General features: G+C 46.0%; 1 protein-coding gene across 1 annotated transcript in view; it reads right to left on the bottom strand.

The window, feature by feature from the left end:
- Window positions 1–17,572, bottom strand: part of LOC103607303 (calmodulin-regulated spectrin-associated protein 1-like) — a gene marked incomplete at its 3' end in the record, with an annotated part of 66,527 nt that overhangs the window by 34,789 nt on the left and 14,166 nt on the right. The window contains 2 exon segments of the mRNA XM_008591820.1: window positions 5,628–5,789; window positions 6,947–7,209. Of these exon segments, the coding sequence (XP_008590042.1) occupies window positions 5,628–5,789; window positions 6,947–7,006 (222 nt within the window).

The following is a 17,572-nucleotide window of genomic DNA, read 5'->3' as shown; positions in this document are numbered from 1 at the left end:
GGGAAAGAAAAAAAAGAAATTACCCATATCAGGAAACAAGGAGGGGATATTACTACAGATCGCAGGTAAAGGATAATAAACTTTATGCCAATAAATTCAACAACTCACATAAAATTGACAAATCCCTAGACAGTCACACCAAAACTGACAAAATTAAAAAGAAACTCTAACTAAGTTACATGTATATTAAAGAAATTAAATTCATAATTAAAACTCCCCGCTGAGAAAACTCCAGGCTTCACCAGTGAATTCCATCAAAGATTTAAAGAAGAAATAAAACCAATCATACACAACTATTTCACAAAATAGAGGAAAGAATACTTCCAAACTCATTTTTTGAGGCCAGCATTACTGTGATACCAATAGAAGAAAAATACATTATAAGAAAAAAACTATAGATCAACATCTGTCAAGAATATTGATGCAAAAACCATCAACAATACATTAGCAAATTGAATCCAACAATATATAAAAAGAATAATAATCACAACCAGTTGGCATTTGTCCTGGGGATGAAAGGCTGGTTCAACACTCTAAAGTCAATTAATGTAATTCACTGTATTAACAGATTAAAAAAGAAAAGCCATGTAATCATCTCAATAAATACAGAAAAAGCATTTCACAAAATATGTATTCATGAAAAAAATACCTTAAGCAAACTAAGAATAAAAGGAAACTCCTAATAAAAGGCATCTACAAAAAAAAAAAAAAATACAGCCATCATTTTAATGGTAATGGAGTGCTTAAAGATTAGGTATAAGGAAAAATGTCTACTTTCACAACTTTTACACAGTATTCTACAGGAGGTCCTAACCAGTATAAAAGGCAAAAAAAATTTTTAATTTTAAAAAAAAGCATGCAGATTAGAAAGAAGTACGACTGTCTTTATTCACAGACAACACGACCTTCTATATGAAAAATGTTAAGGGATTTTTTAAAATATCACTAGAACTAATAAGTTTAGCAAGGTCACAAAACATAAGGTCAATATACAAATTATTAATTGCATTTCTATAGACTGGTAACAAGCAACCAGAAATTGAAATTAGAAAAATACCATTTATATCAGAACAAAAACACAAAAAGTCTAGGAATAATTTAACAAACTATACACAAGACCTTACCCTGAAAAATTATAAAACACAGCTGAGAGAAACTGTAAGTCTCTCATATAATGAAGAGATATCACATGTCTATGGACTGGAAGACTCAACATCAATAACACATCAATTCTCTCCAAACTGATATAAATTCAATGCATTCCAAATAAAAACAACAGCAAGCGTTTTCTGTAGAAACTGAGGAGCTGATTCTAAATTTCACATGGATGTGCAGAGAACCTAGAATAGCTAAAACAATTCTTTTTCAGTAAAAAGGATATGATTGGAAGAATTACATTATCCAATTTCAGGTATTACTGTAAACTAGTCATCAAGATCGCATGGCCATTGACATAAAACTAGACACACTAAGATCAGTGGACAGCAAAGTCCAGAAACAGGCTCACATATATGTGGCTCAGTTGATTTTCAACAAAGGTGGCAAAGTCAATGAGGAAAGGAAAATCTGTTCCACAACTGGTTTCAGAGCTGCTATCTATACGAACAAAAAATGAACCCCAACGCTTCCCTCACATCATTCACAAAAATGAACTCAAAGTGGATCATGGATGTAAATGTAAGAGCTAAAACTGTAAAACCTCTAGAGGAAAACACAGGAGAAAATCTTCACAACCTTGGAGTAGGTAAAGATTTTCTAGATAAGACACATAAAGACAAATCATGAAAGGAAACACTGATAAACTAGACTACAAAAAACTTAAAAGCCTTTGCTTTTTAACAGACACTGTTAAAAAAATGAAAAGGTGGCCAGACGGGGAAAAAATGGTCATAAAACATGTCTCTGACAAGGCACTTGATTCCCAAATATATGTATTTCTAAAAGTTCCTGCAACACAATAATAAGACAACCCAATTAAAAATATTTGAACAAGCATTTCAAAAAGGAATATACACAAGCTAAAACATGTCTCTGACAAGGCACTTGATTCCCAAATATATGTATTTCTAAAAGTTCCTGCAACACAATAATAAGACAACCCAATTAAAAATATTTGAACAAGCATTTCAAAAAGGAATATACACAAGCATCTTTACTCACTGGGGAAATGCAAATTAAAACTACAAAGAGATACTACACATCTGCTCAAATGGTAAAAGACCATAACAGGTATTGACAAAAGTGTGGAGCAACTAGAGTTCTCCTGTCTCACTAGTGAGAGTTTAAAATGAACAGTGCAATCACTTTCAAAAATATTCTGGCAATTTCTTCTACAGATTTAACTTAAATATACTTTTTTATTTAAGTTATATATACACTTATATGATGACACAGCAGTTCTTCTCTTAAAATTTACCCAAAGAAATGAAAATATATCTGTATACAAAGGCTTGCACACAAATGTTCCTAGCAGCTTTATTCAAAATAGGCAAAAACTGGAAACAACTCAAGTGTCCAACAACAGGTGAATGGATAAACAAATGATTGTATATTCACACAATAGAATTCTACTTAGCATAAACAGAACCAAACTATTGATAGATGTAATGCCACAGATCAATCTCAGAAACATTTTGTGCAGTCAAAGAAGCCAGACGCAGAAAAGCACATACCACATGACTGCATTTTTATCAAGAGCTGGAAGAGACTAAACTAACCTACAGCAAAGAAAGCAGAGGGATTAACTGCAAAGGAGTACAAAGGAACTTATCTTAGGGTGCTGGAAACTTTACCTTGATTGTGGTGATTGTTACACAGACAGAGTCACTTATCAAAACTCAAGGAATCTGATGCATTCATCGCATGTAAGCTATACCTCAGTGAAGCACAGGCTTGCGCAGAAACACTGAATACTAATATAAATACTGGGTAAGAAAAGAGAAGGTCATGGAAACTCCAGGAGAAACAAAGTATGGTATAAGAAAAGGAATGCAAGCTGTGAAAACAAGTTCCCAGTCATAGTAACAAAGTCTGACCATGGATGTGCTCAAAGTTGTCCACACCACCCCAGGAGAGCAATGGGGATAGAGCAGGAGGCCACACGTGTGACCACAGGAGAGTGGTGGGGATGGAGCGGGAGGCCACACGTGTGACCAAAGAGAGTGGTGGGGATGGAGCGGGAGGCCACACGTGTGACCACAGGAGAGCGGTGGGGATGGAGCGGGAGGCCACACATGTGACCAAAGAGAGGGATGGGGACGGAGCAGGAGGCCACCCGTGTGACCAAAGAGAGGGGTGGGGATGGAGCGGGAGGCCATACGTTTGACCACAGGAGAGTGATGGGGATGGAGCAGGAGGCCACATGAGCTGTACTCATCATCTGTGACAATCCTAAGTTAGTAGATAACGTCTCCTGGTGACAGGTCAGGAGCCAGGAGATAGAAACTAGAATAAACATATAAGGAAAGTAATGCCTGCCTGCTGAGTATATGCAGATCATCTTCTATGTACCCACGAAGTCCACCAGCAAACAGAGGCAAGAGCCACCTGGGAAATCATTTATAAATATATGGCAAATATATGACAAACCTGATCAAGTAGAAGAAAAAAGGAACACATCCTCTTCCCAAAGAAATAGAGGCAAAGACAATGAACAAGCAATTCACCATAAAATAGCCAAACATATATCTATTTTTTTTTTGACCAGTAAGGGGATCGCAACCCTCGGCATGGGTGTGGTCCACACCCGCCATCCCTATACAGGATCTGAACCCGCGGCCTCGGTAGTACCAGCGCCGCACTCTCCCGAATGAGCCACTGGGCTGACCCCATATATCTATTTTTTAAACTTCAACTTTACCAATGAATGAAAAAATAAAAGACTGTTTTTCAGCTTTCAAATTGGCAAGTATTTTAAAGTAATACTCTATATGTGGGAAGACATGGAAAAGACACCTACACAGACTAACAATATGAACAAAATGGTACAATCTGTATGGTCGGATCTGGCAATAAAGAAAAAAAAACAAGCAGACGTCTTTAGAAACACTTCTATGGCAACCATTCTCCTAGCAGGATAGCAGCCTCAGGGAAATCATCAGAGGGAGGGGACAACCCAGCCTCCAGCAACACCGAGATCACAGAGGGCTGACTCTGCGAATCTGACCCCATGGGAAGGTGCTCACTGTATCTTCCTGGGAACAAACCTCAGCTTATACCAGAATGTATGATACGCTCCCAATTGTGTTTTTAAGTATATGTTACATACAAATAAATAAAAACTCGAAGAATTATTATCAAAATATTACCCACTATTAAGAATGGTAAAATCATGGGTAATTTTTATTTAGTTGTTTGCTCAGCTACAGTCTCTAAATTTTCTATAATAACCATGTCATTTATTTTATAAGGGGTAAAAAAATCAACAAAAGCTGTTAAAGAAAAGTTAAAATTTGAATTTTTGACTACAGGAAGCTCCTGGTAGGGTTACAGGAATGTCACCCCAAGGTTCAGTCTCCCATGGAAACGAACCAGTCCTGAACACCAGTTTTTAGCCAATTATTTGCAGGCACTTCCCACATACACAAAACCAGGGGACAAGTGAGGCATGGTGCCCCTCACCAGGAGGCACCCTTATGGGCAGGGGGGAGTGGGGCAGAGATGGCACTGGCAAATGTCCACGTCCAAACAAGGGCCTGGAGGCTCCACAGTGAGTCCTAGAAAAGCCAGCGGCTTTCTGCCCTCTCTCTCGTGGGACCACAAGATTTAAGGGGTCTGCCCCTCCACCAGATTCCTCAAACTCACACTCAGGTAGAAAACCAATTAAAAAGTGGGGCAACTGTCTAAGAAGAAGTCACGGCGTGAGCCTTCCCCCTTCCTGACATAAAGACTCACTTGTCACAATGACGGAGGCAAAGGGGCCGGCCTGTGGCTCACTCGGGAGAGTGCGGTGCTGATAACACCAACGCCCCGGGTTCGGATCCCACATAGGGATGGCCGGTTCGCTCACTGGCTGAGCGTGGTGCTGACAATGACGGAGGCAGCCTTCAAGGGGAGCCAGCAAACGGAGTCACTGGCCCAACTTTGCACATGCAAACTGCAGTGTCGAGTCACTAGAAATATCTCAGGTCTCCCATCCAAGCACACTAGCATGCTGTGCACAGAGCTGCACAGTCTATTTCCTCTGCTCTATTAATGCCCTATTTGAACACTTTTGCAAATAAGGAGGCTTAAAAACCAAGGTAATCCTATAATTACATACTACTGAAAATAAACATTCTTTATACATTATATAAAAAATTACACTGTAAATTTCTAAATGTAAAAGGGGAAAATAGTATTTAGCAAGATACTATTATTCTTTTAATAAAAATGCTTTCTAAAATTGAGAACTCCTTTATTACATATAGGTGGATAAGATAAAAATAAAAAGAACTTATTAATTAAGCCATAAGTGTGTACTGCATTTTCAAATATGAACAGTCACACTCCGCTCTCGATGTTCAGGAGAAATGCCTGTTTGCTTTGTTTCACTACAGTAGACACACTCGTAGACACAGAACACTATGCAGTCCCACATGAAGGGACTCGGGCTGGGTCTTGGACTTGCCTTTCTCGGGGACACTCACCTTGTTGATCCAGAACACCATGGCATCCTCGAGGTCGTAGGGAAGCTCTTTCGAGGCACTGAACGTGGAGAAGCGCTTGACGCTGGCCACCACCTTCTCGATGCTGATCATCTCCACAGTGTAGGCCATCATCAGGGCGTCTACCATCGCCATGTGGGCACTCTAGGGGAGAGGCAGCAGCTAGAACCCCCCAAAGTACACCTCTCCTGCCAGGTTCCAACCCAGGGAACCTGCGCACACTCAAGACTCTAACCTAATTTTTTTCCTTATCCCCTCCATATGATGAGATACTACATCTGAGAGCTGTCCTTCTATTTCCAGCCTGACATTTTTGGCCACCAAGCCTCAGGAAGACCAGGAACTAGAGGTCCCTTTTCAGGTGAGGCTACCCCATGACCCGCAGTGCAGTGCTTGATATTCCTTGATATTTCACCTCCCAATAGCCCTGTGAGGTTCCCCAGGTAGGTGGTCGTATTCCTACTTTACGGTCTGGAAAAAGCTAAAGAGGGGAGACCTGCCCTAGGTCATCGGCCCATCAATGTTCTCTGGTGACTGGTCCAGAGCACCACATGCTAACATTATACCACGACTTCATGCCGTTTCTTCCAGAATGCAAGTAACATTCTCTTCCCCCATAGAATGAGGGGGCTGGCCAGTTAGCTCTCTTGGTTAGAGCGTGGTGGTGATAACACCAAGGTCACGGGTTCAGATCCCCATCCCGCAAAAAAAAAAAAAAACCCACCACAGAATGCAAGGTGCCAATGAGCAACCTGAACAAAAGGAATATAGGAGGCACCAAAAGTGCTGAACCTGGGACGGTCAGGAAGTCACATGAGTAGTGTGGCTTCAGAAAAGATGTGGCAGGCGATGGTCAGGAGAGAAAGAGACATACTTTATTGTGGCACAAAAATACTTTTAAAATGCACGTGAAACAATCTAAAAGAAGGCCCAACAATTATATTTCAAACCATCTGTAAAAGGTTTGCCTCAAAATGTTTTATTAGCATACCTCACCTCAATCTCGGCTTTCATAGAGCATGCACAATGAGAAGAAGAGCTAAAAGTAAGCTGCTCTTTTCCCCATTTTCCCAAAACAATTATGAGCTTAAAAAGACAATTTATCAAGGAACGCCACAAACACAAACCCCTGCCGTCTTGCTGCATGCCCACATTCACACCACCTGTCGCCTTAAGTTTCAAGGCAGATTCTGCCTCCTCGTGCAGCTAAGCTGCCAGGGACAGTCAGTGTGCAGCCACAGGCACCACATGAGCCCTGCTTCAGAGGTTTGCCTGCAGGGCGGCCACCACAGACCACTTACCATCTTGATGGGCGCACGGCCGAGGTCAGAGTCTGTCACAGGGGTGTCATCACCCTCCATCACGTAGATCCCTTTCCGGGACAGGGCCTGGATGACTGACTGATGTCCCTGTAAGGTGGCCGCCTGGTCCCCTTTCAGGATGAGGCTGCAGACACGGCAGTACAGCTCACTGGACAGGAGAAGCCTGATGACGGGTGGTTTAATGTGCTCCTGTTCATACTGGTCAATGTAGAAAGGGTCTCTGAGATCCTCGGGGATGTTATCTAAGACAAGGAAGAGATTACCATGTGAGCAAAGTCTCCTGAGCACTACCTGCAGGACAACGATGCACACAACAAAGGTGCAATCAATAAAATGGGCGACTAACAACAATAACAGGTCCTAGGCTATTCAATAATTTCATCACCTTCTGCACTGACATAGGCAAACCGGCATCAGAGACCACCTGGGGAGTGTGGGCCACACACCTCCTTCTATGACTTCCACACCACAACCTCCAAGAACAATCTCCTAACTTACAACAGCAAGAAACAGGTGGTAGGGCCAGCCCGGTGGCGCACTCGGTAGAGTGCGGCACTTGGGAGTGCGGCAGCGCTCCCGCCGAGGGTTCGGATCCCATATAGAGACCGGTCCGCTCACTGGTTGAGCACGGTGCGGGCGCAACACCGAGGGTTGCAATCCCGTTGCCAGTCGCGGTGCGGGCGTGACACTGAGGGTTGCGATCCCGTTACCGGTCACAAAAAAAGACAAAAAGGAAAAAAAAAAAAGAAACAGGTAGTAATCCCTGAGGTTGTTAGCAGGCCAGAGGAAAACCAAATGCAATCAGGCCAGAACCACCCAGCACCTGGTGACACCAGCAAGGACGGTGTGCAGGCACAGCTGACGTCAGCCCTGGGGAGGGAGCCTAGCAAGTACTCTTCCTGACATCAAAATCAAAGGTACAGAGGCTAAACAGGTTTCTACAGAAGAGATAGCCAGGCCTGGTGTGCTGTAATCATGACAACAGAGCAGCAACAAGCCTTTGTCCATGTTTGGACCAGGCAGCATAAACTCTTACCATGAACCATGCTATCTAATCATCACTACAAGACTGTCACATCATAACTAATGTCCCCATATTATACAAAAAAATTAAGTAACATGCCCAAGGGCACAGGAGGCAGAAACCAACCCTAAGACTGCACAATCTGATCCACAGAGCATACTGTATACTTTAACTCCTACACACATAGCCTCCCACACAAACACCAGCAGGGAGCAGAACACACATCTGTGACAGTCAGATGTGTTGCGACTGGTTCTGTCCACTTTCCTAGCTGGGTACAAAAGTCTACAGAACAGCACCTCCTGGCTGTGCTTCTCACTCTTGTTTGACAAGAGGTGAGCAGCTGTCCCACAGGATGAGGGGGAAGGCTCTGAAAGGGAAGCTCGTTCCTTTCCCTGAGGACCCCCAGACCTTTGGCAGGTGCCCTGAGACTGCAGGGGATAAGCAGATTCCAGTACCCCCACAGCCACTCTTTTTTTATTGAATCAAAATTGATTATACATATTTTGGGGGTTCAACATTGAGATACTTTATAAGTCATAATTATTCTTTATGCTCCTTGCCCCAAATCCCCCTTGGTCCAGTCTCCTTCTCCATGCCTTGGGTCCCGGGTTGGACCCTGAGGTGCTGGTGTAGTGTGCCTGGTTGAGGGGGGGGGGGTCCGGTCCCGAGGTCCATGTCTTGGGTCCCTGTGTGGGCCCAAGGCGCCCCACAGCCACTTTCTAGAACTATCCTCATCTCCAGAAGAGTTCAGAAAGGGCTACAGTCTCAAAAACGGCTAGTGGAGAAAGCCCACTGACAGCTGGCAGTGAAGCATGCAGTACCGCTGGAGGTGATCCCAAGGACGCACAAATCCTCTGCCCTGTGCCCCTGCCCAGGAACCCCCAGGCTCTGCAGAGGGAGGAGCCAACTATGAGGAAGAACGACTTTCCCTCTCTTCCTCTGCTCCTGCCTCCACTTACTTCCTCCACGGGTGCTGTTTCCTGAGCCCTGGTCATCTAATTATGTGGACCCTGGCACAACCAGAACACTTGCACTCAGGGTTTCACTTCCGAACGGCAGCCACCACCATTCACACGGCATTTGGGGCAAATCTAGCTTGGTCACTACAGCAACACTGCCATAGACAAGGCAGGTGCCAGCTCCAGATGGCTGGAGGGACTCGGCCCTGGCCTAGTGGGCACAACCAGACTCAAATCCCACACTCGGAGACTACACCAGGTAGCCTCATATTCTGAAGTCACCTGGAGTTTTGAAACAAAACAGATTGTGCCAACATGAGAAGGAATGGGCCCAAGGTAAAGCACAGTGGGAAGACTGCTGCTTTCTTTGTAGGCAGTCAAGGAAAGAGGAAAGCCATCCTGAGAGGTGACTGTCTGGAAGGTGGCCTGCAAAGAGGGAGCATGGGAGGGAGGGGACTGCCTAGTGCACACTGGAGTGAGCATCCTGGGAACAAGGGCAAGGTGGCCAGGGACTGACAGCAGACCGTAGGCCTGGTTCTTCACGGATGGATGGAGGGAAAGACACTTGAGCCTAAGAGCCCCATCATCTTATGACATTTTCAGAAGGAGGGTGACAGTCATTTTCAGCCTCCATCTTAGTCTACTGCCCAGTAGCAGCCGCCAGTCGAGGCTCCCACAAGAGCCACCTTTCCCCTCGCCTGCCCTCAGGAGGCCTCACATCCCCTCTGCTCTCCACCCATCTCACTGCCTGCCCCACTTCAGCCTCCTGGGCTACCTCTCATTTCTCCAAATACTGGAAGGGGCATGTCCTGCCTCATTCCCCAGGTAACCTCATTCAGTCTCGTGGCTTGAAAGACCATGGACATATGGTGATCCCCAAATGTACAATTCTGGTCCCAGCCACCTCCCTGAACTGCCTACCTGACATCTCCACACAGATATGTTGGGGTACAAGCCACCCTCCCGTCCTGCTTGGACAACTGTGTTGGGCTCCTCTCTGGTGATCCCCAAATGTACAATTCTGGTCCCAGCCACCTCCCTGAACTGCCTACCTGACATCTCCACATAGATATGTTGGGGTACAAGCCACCCTCCCGTCCTGCTTGGACAACTGTGTTGGGCTCCTCTCAAAAACAGCTTTGTAAACACCTTGAATCTATTTCTAGTGACTTATTTTTCATTTCTTCTACAAACCAACAGGACAGTTTGCTAGCATTTTTCATTCATTCAACAATTATTGAACACCTATGTGAGCCAGGAAACATATGAGAATGCTGGGGAGTCAGGAGGAGGGAAAGCCACTGCTCCTGCTCCCAGGCTGAGTCTCTGAGATGACTGAAGAGTTGACAGGTAAATGCCACCAATGTGGAGGGGTGGCCTGGGATGAGGGTAGGGTGCTCAGTATGCAGGAGACACAGACACAGCTCTGCGTGGGTGGGACATGGGAAGTACAGCCAGAGCAGCTTACCAGGGCCAGAAGCAGCCAGGTGGGGGGGAACAGACTAAGAAGACATGTGAAAATAACCCTTGTCAGAGAATTTTAGGAAACAAAAGCAGTTCAGAATTGCATAGGAGAGGCAAACTGGACATTTCATTCATTCATGAATGACTGCATGTGGAGGGTCTGAGGATGGTGGGGGTCTGTCAGGGGAGTGTGGCAGGCTCAGATGCTCTGAGGGTATATAATGAGGGGTGCTATCTGCTGGCATTCCTGTAACAAAGTGAAGGACACGCCTGGAAGCCAGGTAGGCAGCACTGGAAAGGGGCGGCACTGTCCAGGAGGTGCCGACATCAGGCCTGAGACTGAGGATGGACGGGGTGTGACAAAGACAAATATCAAGCTAATGACTCAGCCAGCTGAGTGCAGGATGGTGCCTTTTACTAATACAGGACACTCCAGGAGGTGCCGACATCAGGCCTGAGACTGAGGATGGACGGGGTGTGACAAAGACAGATATCAAGCTAATGACTCAGCCAGCTGAGTGCAGGATGGTGCCTTTTACTAATACAGGACACCAGGAGCGGGGAGCAGGTGAGCTCCGTTCTAAACATGATGTTTCTGAGGTGCCCGTGGGACCAGTGGAAGCCCTCCCGCAGGCAGGCAAGTAGAGACTGGAAGCATGAGAGAAAGGGAGCGGCTGAGACACGTGTTTGGAATCCATGGCATACAATCATTGATTGCCCACAGGGGTGGAAGACTCGCCCAGTAAGAAATGGTCAAGTCAAACCTAAGCAACACTAAGTGCATGGGGCAGACACAGGAAGAGAAGACCACAAAACTGAGAAGTGACCAGAGAAGAGGACAGCAACAGCACAGTGCTCGGAGCCAGAGGAGGAGGACACCTCAGAGAGGGAGTGACTGCAGCGTCAGCGTGGCTGAGAAGAGAAGGGTCCCCCAGGCTCAGCAGCAGGAGGCAGACAGGGCCTTAGATGAGCTCTCTGAGGGCCGGAGAGGCACTGCAGATGCACAATGAACAAGGAGTCACTCTTTGGTCAAGGGAAAGAGGTAAAAAAAGATGTGTTTGCTTTAAGGACTGGAGAAACATGAATAGGTTTGACCGCTGATGGAAGAAAACCCAATCAATGGGAGGGGCTGAAAAACGGCAGCAGAGCGGGGGGGCGGGGCTGCTCCTGATGAACAGGGCTCCACGGAGGTGGGAGGGTAGGGCCTGGGCCCCGGAGAGGCAACGTGTTTTGCTGAGCAGGGTATAGGTGCAGTGACACGTGGGCAGGTGGCTAGAGGCAGACACCTGCGGGTTGTTTTATTCTGCACAGCAGGAGGCAGGGGCGTCTGCTGGGCAGGAAGGCCCTGGCCTGGAAGAAGTGGGGGCTGCAGAGGGCTCCAAGGGAGACTGAGCGAGGATTGCAGGTGGGGCAGGGCCCACCAAGACCAGCGACAGCAGTGGCAACAGCACCGGGGAAGGCAACACAGTCCTTACTCTTCTCCAAAAGTCAGCAGCCATGGCTGGATATATGGATGTAGGCGTAGGAGTCTGCCAGGATCTCACGGAAAGGCAAACTAAGGAAGCAGAGAATTCTGACCAGTCTTTAGTTAAAGCTGGGTCCACACTACATGCAAGGAAATGAAGGGCAGCAGCGAGGGGTGAAGAGAGGGTCAGAGGTTGGGTCTCCTGAAGGCAGGGCCAAACAAGCAGCCTTAAACCTGCTCACTTCTCATGTGGCCTCTCCGAACTCTAGACCCCATCTGTATATTCAAGACAATAAATGTGCCACCTGGGCTGTGTGAGGATGAAGTCAGTCCATCCATATGAAGCACTGAGAGCTGAGCCGAGCTCGGTGCAGTGCACATGTGAGTTTACCTGTTATTCTCATCACTGATGCCATTGCAATGAAGTTGAAAAGGCGAGTCAAGGAAGCAGGGCCACTACCACTGTACCCCAGTGAGGCTCAGGAGGAAGTACCCACACTGGCCTCAGCTGTTCTGTGGCAGCACACAGCAGAGACTCCCTGGCAGGTGCCCACAGCTGAAGCCACCACCTACCCAAAACCCTGATACTTTGACGTGCTCCACCTCAACCCCAGGAAGACGGACGGTGCTGCTGCAGTGCACGGGCCAGGCCCTGAGACACGCAGGACAGCAACTCTTTGCCCTGCTGCCCATCTGAGCCACCTGGGAGCTGTTGACACAAGGCTGCCCATGCCCCAAACCAGACCAGCTCACTCAGAAGTCCCTGTGGGTGGCCTGGGCATCAGCATCTTTCACTAACTGAGAGTTACCTCTCCAGAGGTGCCCAAGGTGGCTGTGACAGTGTCTACCTGGAAGATGCTTATACTCTTGAGGTGTGACATAAGGCACCCACAGCAATAACTCCCACAAGGAAAAAATGACCAGAAGTCTTCTAACTCCAGACCACCACTACCCACACCCCCAACTCTATCCTGGAGATGCCAGACACCAGGAAAAGAGAAGCTGACACTTGGCACCTGCAGGGCCCAGCCCGTTCGGCCCCCACTCTCCCAGCTGTCCTCTCCCCACTGTGCAGAAGGCTCATTGCTAACTCGGCTTCCTGCCAGTAGATCAAGAAGGGAGACCCCTAGGACCCTTGAGAGAGTGGGGAGAGAATCCTGGAGAAGAGGGGGCTGGAGAAAGGGATCCTTTAAGTCTGGAATGTCCTGGACACCCTGAGCAGCCCGTGTGTGAAACCAGCTGCAACAGGCAAGCGACGACTGTGAGAACTGCAGAGTGGACCACTGCCCGGGGCCACACTGGTGTCCTGCACACAGACCGGACCAGGAGAGGCTAGGAAGGCCTTGAAAACTGACTCAACACTGTCTGCAGCCCACAGAAGGCAGGCCAGGACTTGCAGTCTCAGCCTAACTGGGTTGAACTACTTGCTAAAACAAACAAAAAGCTTACATCCTCTAGATTTCTAACAGGACCCAGAATTTCAAAATATAATATTCAAAATGTCCAATATACAACCCAAAACTACTCAACAAAACAGAAAGAAACAAACAAGAAAGTCTACAACTCTCAAGAGAAAAGGCAATCAATAGATACAGACCCATAAACCCTAACGTTGGGATAAGACTTTCAAGCAGTTATTGTAACTATGCTCCAAGAACGTAAAGGCACGTACTTGAAAAAACTTAAAAAAATAATGCTAAACTCTGAGAAAACTCTGAAGAAAGAGAAGTCCCAGCATGGAGGGAAACCAAAACCTGCAGCAGACAGTGGCCAGGCGCTACAGAGGGAGGCTGACAGAAGCCACACGGCCCTCCTGCCCGCGGCCCTCACTGCCCCAGCCCCACTCCAGCACTGCCTGGCACTGACAAGACGCAGGCTGTCACCACGACCTGGGCTGGGGGCAGAGAGCACTGTGCACAGGCCTACAACCTCCCCATCCCACTTCCAGGCTGCGTGGTCACAACGCAGGCCACAGCTCTTCTGAAAGGACAGTACCTGGCAGAGAGACAGGTAGGTTTCACAAGGGCAAGATTACTGGGCGGGAAGGTGGCCCATGTCAACTGTTGGGTAGAAACTGAGGCAAGGCTTCCTATCCACACCTTGGAAATTCACCAAGAAGGTGCTCCTTCAGTCCCTCTCCCGAGGGAGGCAGGGCCACACGCAGCTAACACCCTAGGTTTCCAATGCCACCTCACAGGAGAGTAACAAGGTGCCAGACGAGACAGCCAGAGTGACTGAGCCACGAGCTGAGTGGCCTCAGCCAACCAGAGCAAGGAGCAAGGGCAGTGGGCATGCACCAACCTCCAGCCACACTGCAGACTCTCGTCAGCTACAGACCACCAGAAGGGAGCACAGCATGGCTCACACCTGCAGGAAAGCCATGCTGGTGACCAGGCCGAGTTAAGGGAGAAGATGCAACCCAGAGAGCCCAATGTAGGGAGACACTCGCCTGTCCTCCTGGGAGGATATGTCCATTCCAGAAGAGGCAGCGAAGAAGTTAGACCATATTTCTGGCACCCCACAAGTTTCTAAGGACAAAATTTGGACTCCAGGGCTTGTCAAATGGATGCTTTGGGTTGGGATCCTCAAAGGCTGTACCCCAGCAGTAGGAGTGAACCTTAAGTTAGATGAGCCTTCAAAATGACTACAGCTCAGCTCTGAAACACCTTGACCCATGAACTTGGGAGCGAGATGATCAGAACTGCTGCTGTCTCTAGCGGAATGCTAGAAGCAGATGCAAATTCTCCCTGGAGAAAGATAACATCTTGGCCTCAAATTGTTCCTAAAATCTCTCAAATACAATGTTCGGTGCACAATGAAAAACATGCAGACAAGTAAATGACCCAATGTCATGAACACAAGCCAGCAGAAACCACCAGTAAGAGCAGCAGATCCACAGACTTCCGGTGCCTGCCAGGATGAAGTATGTCCAAGGCAGCCTCTCTCTCCCACTGACTATGACTAAACACTCTGGACAAGGTATAAAAAGCAACTGCCTAAGGATTCTGAAAACTAAGCAACAGTAGGCACCCTGGGAAGGAGATTCAATCTTGAAGAATCATCCAGTTTTGTTTTCTTTCTTCTCCCAGTTTGATCCTAGGACAGCCCCAGTCAGAGAACTGTGCGGCAGGCACAGAGAATCAAACTCTGACAGAAACTTTTCTGGACAGAAAGAAGGAAGAGAGGTTCCTTAGAGCCAGAATCATGGGGGGAATTCAAGAAAAGAGAGCTAAAAGGGGATCCCTAATTATGTATATGAACCTGCACAACCCAGGGCTCACTCCTGAACCACATGTGCATGAGACAGACCCAAAGCTGCCTAGCAAAGGCTTGAGAACTGATCTGACATTGGAGCCACAGCCCACAAATGGCAAAACAGACTTGGGGTCTGATGAGGTTTATTGCAACCCAGCTGCAAAACACTACCCTAAGGATTTTAACAGGACCCAAAAAAGAGAGTCACACATGTAATATTCAAAAGGTGCAGGACACAACCCATAATTATTCAACATATAAAGAACCAGGAAAATGTGACCAATTCTCAAGGTGAAAGACAATCAACAGAGAATAACCCCAAGATGCCCCGATGCTGCTGCTATCAAAGACTTTAAAGCAGCTACCGTGACAGGCTCCATGAGATAAAGGTAAACACTCTTGAAATAAATGGGAAAGTAAAAGTTCTCAGCAGAAAAATAAAAGCTATAGAAAAGAACCAAAACTCCAGAACTGAAAAAGACAGCATCAACACAAAACTCACTGGATGGGTGCAAGAGAAAAACAGAGATGACAGAACAAAGAGGCAGTGAACATGGGAATAAAGCCACAGAAATGGTCTGGTCTGAAGAACAGAGGGAGAAGAAAATGACAATCAAATGAAGAGCCTGGGAGCTACGCAGCAGCATGGGAAGTTCTAACATTTGTGTCTAGGGAGGAGAGGTTGGGACAGAGAAAGCATATGGATAGGTATGGCCAAAATCTCCCTAAATCTGGTAAAAGATACCAATTCACAGGATCGGGAAACCTAGCAAGCCCCAAAAAGAATAAACTCAAAGAAAGCCATGAGCAAACACTTCATAGTCAAACTGCTGAAAATCAAAGATGAAGAAACAGGCCCACAGGAACCCACAATTTAAAGTATCAACCTTAGATTTTAAAGGATTATGTGCTTAAAGCAATGGAAGGGAAAAAGAAAGGATGAAGAACTTTGGCAGAAAAGTGGAAATTATTTTAAAAAAAAGAAAAAACAGGAAAACGAACAAGAATTTGACAGATTAGAAAAAGAATAATATAGAAAGTCAAAAACAGAAAAATACTGAACTTAATTTTACACAATATACTGCTGAACAGTAGACGCAGACGAGAGAATGAATAAACTGGAAGATTAGTTGAAAGAAAATATCCTGAATGAAGAACAGTGAGACAAAAGAATGGAAAATACAGCAGAGAATGTAAATAACGAACACTGTGTCACAGCAATGTAATTGGAGGCCCAGGAAGAAAGGAGAGGGAAAAATGGGACAGAAATAGTATTTAAACAGATAATGGATGGGAATTTTCTGATAAATCCATGCACTGCTTAGCGACAGGGATACATTCTGAGATATGCATCATCAGGCAATCTCATCCTTATGTGAACATCAGAGCTACTTACACACACCTAGATGGCACAGCCTGCTACACACCCAGGCTATATGCTATAGCCTATTGGTCCTGGGCTACAAACCTGTACTGAATACTGTAGGCAACTGTAACACAATTCTAAGTAGTTGTGCATCTCATCATAGAAAAGGCAGAGTAAAAATGCAAAATAAAAGATAAAAAATGGCACGCCTGTACAGGGCACTAACCATGAACGAAGCTTGCAGGACTGGAAGCTGCTCTGGGGGACAGGGAGTGAGTGGTGAGTGAAGGTGAAGAAGGTCTAGGACATTACTGGTCCACTATTGCAGACTTCTAAAAGATAAAAAATGGCACGCCTGTACAGGGCACTAACCATGAACGAAGCTTGCAGGACTGGAAGCTGCTCTGGGGGACAGTGAGTGAGTGGTGAGTGAAGGTGAAGAAGGTCTAGGACATTACTGGTCCACTATTGCAGACTTTACAGACACTGCAATTAGGCTACACTAAATCATGAAAAAAAATTTTTTTCCTTTTTTCAGTAATAAATTAACCTTAGCTTACTGTAAATTTCTTACTTCATAAGCTTTCTCATATTTTTAAACTTTTTGACTCTGTAATAATACATAGCTTAAAACACAAACAGCATATAGCTGTACAAAATATATGTTCTTTATATACTTATTCTATAAGTTTTTTTCTGTTTTTAAAATTTTTAATTTTTTTAACTTTTTAAAATTTTTTGTTAAAAACTAAGACACAAGCACACACATTAGCCTAAGCCTACACAGGTCAGAATCATCAATATCCACCTCCACCTCTTGTCCCACTGGAAGGTCTTCAGGGCAGTAACATGCATGGGGCTGTCATCTCCTGTGATAACAGTGCCTTCTTCTATAATGCCTCCTGAAGGACCTGTGAGGCTCTTCTTGAGGAGGTGCCACTCTTCAGTAATACATCCGTGGTGGTTTGCTCAGTTTCTTTTTTTATCATAGATTTGTAAGCAAAAAATGCACCAGGAATAATCCTCTCTGCTTATGAAAACCTTTCAGTCCATGTTTCTAAACTCTGTA

The sequence above is a fragment of the Galeopterus variegatus genome, unplaced genomic scaffold (assembly GCF_000696425.1).
Source record: "Galeopterus variegatus unplaced genomic scaffold, G_variegatus-3.0.2 Scaffold7320, whole genome shotgun sequence".
Classification (NCBI taxonomy): domain Eukaryota; kingdom Metazoa; phylum Chordata; class Mammalia; order Dermoptera; family Cynocephalidae; genus Galeopterus; species Galeopterus variegatus.
This window is presented reverse-complemented; position numbering and strand designations above follow the sequence as displayed.